Source organism: Pezoporus occidentalis, unplaced genomic scaffold (assembly GCF_034315485.1).
Source record: "Pezoporus occidentalis ecotype Australia unplaced genomic scaffold, CSIRO_AGI_Poc_V1 ctg35, whole genome shotgun sequence".
In the NCBI taxonomy this organism is placed as follows: Eukaryota; Metazoa; Chordata; class Aves; order Psittaciformes; family Psittacidae; genus Pezoporus; species Pezoporus occidentalis.
The window spans coordinates 7,538,825-7,545,422 of NW_026915483.1; the positions used below are offsets into that span (position 1 = coordinate 7,538,825).

At 45.8% G+C, this 6,598-nt stretch overlaps 1 protein-coding gene across 3 annotated transcripts in view; it reads left to right on the forward strand.

Moving 5' to 3' along the window:
- Nucleotides 1-6,598, forward strand: part of LOC134169626 (contactin-4) — a 341,881-nt gene that overhangs the window by 333,073 nt on the left and 2,210 nt on the right. For all 3 annotated transcript variants that reach the window (XM_062630366.1, XM_062630364.1, XM_062630365.1), the window contains 6 exons: nucleotides 175-245; nucleotides 2,059-2,293; nucleotides 2,830-2,945; nucleotides 3,406-3,592; nucleotides 4,082-4,194; nucleotides 5,671-5,839. In XM_062630366.1, coding sequence (XP_062486350.1) covers nucleotides 175-245; nucleotides 2,059-2,293; nucleotides 2,830-2,945; nucleotides 3,406-3,592; nucleotides 4,082-4,194; nucleotides 5,671-5,839 — 891 coding nt within the window. The remainder of the gene's footprint in view (nucleotides 1-174; nucleotides 246-2,058; nucleotides 2,294-2,829; nucleotides 2,946-3,405; nucleotides 3,593-4,081; nucleotides 4,195-5,670; nucleotides 5,840-6,598) is intronic.

Sequence of the window (6,598 nt, forward strand, 5' to 3'; positions counted from 1 at the left end):
GACATACTTTTAATATGCTGTTTGCCATGGCAAATTAGGCATTTCCTAATAGTGTTTCTGTTACCCAGCAGGGGCAGGCCAGCAGAGTTCTGTTGCTGTGTAGGTCTGTTCCATTTCAATGCGCTTTTCTGGTTTCAAAGTTGCCACTTGCATCTTCTGCATCTTTTTTTGCAGTTCCTGAAGTGACCCCAGCTAACGTCAGTGGAGGTGGAGGGAGCAAGTCTGAGCTGGTCATTACTTGGGAGGTAAGTGGAGTCCAAACAGAGGCGAACATTAATACAGTCCTGACCTAAACGCACCTTTTCACCCTGCACCAGTGAAGGTTCTGTAGATTTCAAATGGCTTGCAGTAAAAAAGCCCAGATTGTGTGATAAAAATAACAGAGCTAAACCTCTTCCCCTCCCCAGGCCCCTGTGCAGGGAAGCCAGCAGAGAAGTGCTGTGCAGGGGACCACGGGGAACACATCGTTGCTTGGACACAAGCTCAGTTCCCCCGACTCTAAGCACATCTGTACTCATATGGCAAAACACAGCTGGGCAGAAACCACCTGAGGGATAAAACAGAGTTTGTGAGGCCAGACATGGAATGTCCTGACCCGGCTGAGAATCCTTGTGGCTGGCTCCCAAGCTTCATCCTTCATCCCTGTGCTGGGATATATGGCAGCAAATAGTTAAGAGCACAGTGCGTTGCATGCTGGCTTTCATCACTGCTAATGAAAGCCAGCAAGAGGAGATGCAGAGATGAAAAATGTTTAATATTCCTTAAGGCAGCTGGGGTTAGAACTTTAGTCATTTGTCTGCTCGTATTTTCATGTTACAATGCGATGCAGCTGGCATATTTTTCTGAATAATGAACTTCACTGGACACGCTAACACTTCCACTTAGCTCTATTTCTGACCAAGCTGGCAGAATGAATCACCAGAGATATTTTTAAGGTTATTAAAAAACTATAAATGGGATTTTGTCCTTACCACACAGCTCAATGTGCTAAATTTCCTCCTCTGTTGGACTAATTAGCTACGCTGTGTCTCCTATAGATACTGCAATATGTTTCAAAAACACACATGGCAAGAACATCAGCCATTGACTTGAGACGTGATTTGCACAAAATATAATTAGTATTTTGATAGAACAGTCAGTTTAGTCTTTTAAATGTCCAGAGGCCTTTTCTTTATGTTCTGGTGTATTTTTCAGGATTTTCGGTACAGAGAAATAAGCAGTCACCGAAAAGTAACCCCTTCACGTGCTTAAGCACCATGGACATCTGTGGGAGAGGGGCCCATAATTAGAGACTATTTTAATACATCGAAGATTTGGGGTTCGATGCAGCTTTTAGGGGGCTGCAAGGCTGAGGGTAGGAAGTGTCAGTGTATCCAGAAGTGACAAGGAGGTGACAGGTTGCTTCTTCTAGCTGTTACCTAGCACTTACCTGCCCTTCTCCATCACGTTTGTTACAAGTCACTCCCTGCCATCATGGGCTATTTACAGGTCATGTCACACAGGACGCAGAGAGTTAGCTGGCCTGGTCTGGGTCACTGTGTGGCAACAGGCCAGCAAGGGATCACCAGCCCCATGCTGTCTGGGACATTGTGAGGATGTGTTTTTCAGGGCTTCACGTGCAATTCCAAAGACATGAGAGCAGCTGCATGTGTATTGGGAAATCAGGATTCATGTCCTTAGTTCAGCCCAACAAACCTCAGGCCTTTGGTCATTGGAGTGCCTGGAATTACTGACATTGTTACTGGAGGCTCCATCTAGCCAGTGAGGAAGGTGGGCGTCTACAAAGGTGAATTAAGTCTCAGGTGAAGTGTCTTCCGGAGGTGCTTCTTTCACCCCTGCCTAGAGGGAGCTTGCAGAGCAGGAAGGCTCTAGCACAGATAGGATGGGATGAATTCAGGTTAGATGCAAAGCAGGACTGAAGCCACCTCCCATCTCCAATGCTCTGTCTAGCACAGTAGCTTTAGAAGGACACAGAGGCGTTAGCCAGCATGCAGGCAGGGAGATAAATGCATGGCACTGCTGACAGTGCTGTTTCTCCCATGGTCTGCCTGCCCACAGACAGTGCCTGAGGAGCTGCAGAACGGAGGCGGCTTCGGGTACGTGGTGGCCTTCCGCCCCTTTGGCACCGTCAGCTGGATGCAGACCGTCGTGGCCTCCCCAGATGCCGCCAGATACGTCTTCCGCAACGAGACCTTGCCGCCCTTCTCCCCCTATGAAGTTAAAGTGGGGGTCTACAACAACAAGGGGGAAGGGTCATTCAGCCCCGTGACCGTCGTCTACTCAGCAGAAGAAGGTACAGCCAGGAGCCCACCCCACCGCCTCTCCCTCCTCCCTGCTGCTAGACATGGAGGGGGTTGACTGGGTCTGAAAGGGTTTTGTATCCACCTTGACATATCCTTTGATAGCTAATCCTTGCTCTGATTTATAATAAATGGCGAGCCGTGATTAATTCTTTTCATAGTCATTAAAATAACATTAATCGTAATGAAATCTTTTGATATTAATGGAAAAGTAATATGTAATCTGGGAAGAATTCCTCCGAGATTTGGAATGAATTAATGTCCACTGATTAGAAAATGTTCCCTCTTGTCCTAATTACAGTACATGGTATCCTGGGTTGAGTTTAGTAATGATGTCTTATTATTTCTTAGGTAGAGGAGCGGTGCTGTCTGCCAGAGGCTGACAGGCCATTGTTATGAAATGTGGAAGTTTATTTTGGTCGCATGCTTCTTTTCTCATGCAATAAAGAAAATAAATCCCTTGAAGTCTGGGACTAATTGAACATAAAAGTGAGAACTCTGTGTTTTATTTTTAACTCCTCTTATGCAGAGCCAACGAGACCCCCAACCACTGTTTTGGCCAGAAGTCTTTCTGCCTCAGATGTTGAAGTTTCTTGGGCTCCCCCTTGGGAAAACCAGCACAAAGGAAGAATACAGGGATATGAGGTATGGAAACACAACACAGCCTCAGTACTAAGCCTTAAAGAGAAACAGAGATACATCACAGGCAGTCATTGCAGTGCTGCTCCTGCCGGCCATAGGGTATGTGGGTTCCTGTGGTGTATTTGGTTCCTTTTATCTCTTCAATATGTGGAGATTTCTGTCACACGGTAAATAATTATACATCTTTCTGTGTGTGATCTGGCTGAAAATTGAGAGCAGAGGTTGCTGAGAGAAATCTGCATGAAAGTGCTTCCATGGCCAGGCAGTGTCTGAGGTGCTGGGGAGGGAGCACTGCAGTCAGGCTGGTGTTTCTAGCTAGGACCAAGAAAGCATTGTAGCAGGGTGCAAGTTCTGTCCCTATGGCTCTTGCACTTTGGGCAGTAGTGCCACAGTTAGTGCTGGAAACGACGGGTGTGCCAGCCCGTAGCTGGAGATAAGCACACGTGCCTGCTCTGCTTCTCAGGTCAGATGTTGGAGACATGACGAAAAGGAAGAGAACGCAAAAAGGATTCGGACGGTTGGCAATCAAACATCTACAAAAGTCAGCAACCTGAGAGGCAACGCGCTGTACCACTTGGCAGTCAGGGCGTACAACACGGCTGGGACCGGCCCCTCCAGTGCCGCAGTCAATGTCACCACCAAAAAGCCACGTGAGTGTCTGCAAGGATGGGGGCCTCTTGCCTGGGAGGCTTTCTGCTTGTGCTCTCCTCTCTCATTTTCAGGCTTTGCTGAGTCTGAAGGAGCTGTCAGGCTTTTCTTTGCTGGGTTTTTGTGCAGAAGACTTAGCAACCGCCTTTTATTTTTTGTGAGGCTCTTCCCTGTGTTAAGTAATCAGAGCATGCAAAACTGAATCACAGCTGTGCAGGCAAATTAAATATTTATCTCGTCGTTCAAGAGGGCTTTCTTCTTTTGGTCTCAGGCATGTTGAGCAACTGACCGAATCCTTTTTCATTTAGAGCACTGTGTTGTGTCACACCTCTGTGACCTTGAGGACACAGAGCAATGAAACAGCTCATCAGCTTTCCAGAGTGATAGGGCTCTAGGCATGCTCAGCAATGGTGGGGGAAGCCTTACTGGGAGGGATCCAACAGGAAAACATTGCTCCTTAATAATACAGTGCTGTGTATACTCTTATATAGCACCGAGTCAGCCCCCTGGAAACATCATATGGAATTCATCTGACTCCAAGATCATACTGAACTGGGACCAAGTGAAAGCGCTGGATAACGAGTCAGAAGTGAGAGGCTACAAAGTGAGTATTTTGTTAGCACAGGCAGCTGGACAACACTGCCCTCCACCAGCTCACTCATCACTCCCTGATCCTGCAGCAAATCCTCACTAAGCGTAGCTGTCACTGGGTTCTGGTATAGGGCTACAGGGAACATTTCCATGAATCCAGTGTCGAGTAGGGGTTTATAGTAAGACCAGACAAGGCATTTTTCATGGTACTTACATGGTTTTCCAGAAACAGAGGTCATATCTGTATAGAGTGAGTACCTTCTCAGCCTACAGACCTCAACCTGCTCCTTCCCTGTGAAGCTCCTACCTGCAGGACTGCTCTCCTGCCTTTGGTGGAAACCTTCCAAAGGCTGTAGTTGACTCCTTAATTGCAGACAAATAAAATGCTTTTTTAATAGCTCCCATTTTCTTCAGAAAGCAAAGCAAAAAGGAAAAGAAAGAGCATCCTCATTAGAAGCAGTTTTAATAGGGTATAATTTAACCGGAGAGAAATCTTGGGAAAAATTCAGCTCTGTCACCTTCCACAAGGGTTTAATTTGGCCTAAAGAAGACATCGGTGTACAATTGCCAGCCATTGTCTTGAGGGTTGAGTCGTGCAAGCATTTCCCACCACAGCTTGAAATGATGAAGAGCCTGGACATGCTTTGTATTTTGTTCACAATCTGGAATGCCAGCGGCATTGGCTTTACCAGCCTGTACCAGCTCTCCTGAATTTCTGCACTAGCTTTTAAGTATCTCTGGTGCACTGTATCAGATTATCAAAAAGAAGTAATTCCTCGGGGTTTTTAGTTAAAACCTCAGATGAATCTCAGCAGTTTGGACCAACTTTTCACTACGTATTTTAGGTTTGAAATGCAAATTAAGTTGTCAATTGAAAGAGGATGGGAGAGATTCATCACCCTGAAAAAGCAAACCCTGTCTAGTGGGTTTCTAAGAAGCCCTCTTTTAACTTACTGATGGGATAGCACAGCCAGACTGATTTCTTTCCTGAACCATAGCAAAACATTGCCCATTTTTCATCTTTTTTTCTGGCATTTGTCGCAATTTATGATCTAAATTAGTAAAATTCCCAGATCTTAGAAGACCATTCAAAAAAAATCATTTATTCTGGGAAGCCATTTGTGGCACCGCATCAAATACCTCAACCTAGTTCCCTGAAGAAACATAATAATGAGTTTCTGACCTCTATAAATTAGCCTTGGGATTTATTTTAGCTTCATAAAGTTAAAGATTTCATGAAGGTGCTCCCCAAGCTACCCGTGCTGTTTGGTACTGCACATGGGCATCACCCTCCTCCCGGTGTCACCTCCCCACCCCAAGCACTGTCACTGCTGTGCTGGGTCCCCAGCAAAACCCCAGCAGCCCCTCTGAGACCAGGCCATGCGTCTGACCATCAGAGGCAGGGAAAGAGCAGCAGCAGATCTGGACGACCTTGGGGCAATGGCCATCTGCCATTTCTGCCTCCTTTTCTCTCTCCCCTTTGCTGCAGGTTTTGTACAGGTGGAACAGGCAGAGCAGCACATCTGTAATAGAAACGAATAAAACCTCCGTGGAGCTCTCGCTGCCATTCGATGAGGACTACATCATCGAGATAAAGCCGATCAGCGATGGGGGTGACGGCAGCAGCAGTGAACAAATCCGAATTCCAAAGATATCAAGTAAGGATGGGAGGAACCAGGGTCCCGCATGGGCGCTCTGGGATCCCCAGTCCCTCTATCCCTGCTGTTGGGGCAGACCTGCTTCACCCCGTCACTGTTTTCACCTAGAAGCAGGATGAAGCAGAGCAGGGCCGGGCTGTAAGTCTGGCCATTTCTCAGGCAGGGAGCTGAAACCCAGACTTACCTGGGACCAGTAGTCACTCTGGCCCACATTTCTGATTTCATACTGAATCAAGATTAAACCATAAGAAATGCCATCATAAGTAGTTATATTTGTATTTTTCTAGACACTTTTCACTCTCTTACTTCCCTACTCGTATATATGTACAATATATTGTTTCACTGCAATTCACTGTAACAAAATATCAAATGCAGTGTATAGAGGTTTTAAATTTATAAGGCTACTGTATAGCCATATTCCATTGTGTGTTGGATACATAAATATGTATTTAGGGAAATGAGGTTGTGTAGAAGAACAAACAGGCAAGAGAGTATTTTATTACACAACATTGCTTTTGCAAAATCTCCATGTCCCATCTTCCATTAATAATGCCACAGTTTATAAGCTGCATTAAATCAGGAGCCTCTGCAATGCAGGAATATGGCATTAAAATTACAGCAATATAAAAAACCCTGAGTGAGATCAGAATTCTCTTCACCATGGTTGTACACTGTGGCTATATAAACCATACAGAGGAATTTAATCAGCAGACACAGGAGAGGTAGGAGAGGAGGAACACATGCCAGTTCTTATTTGGC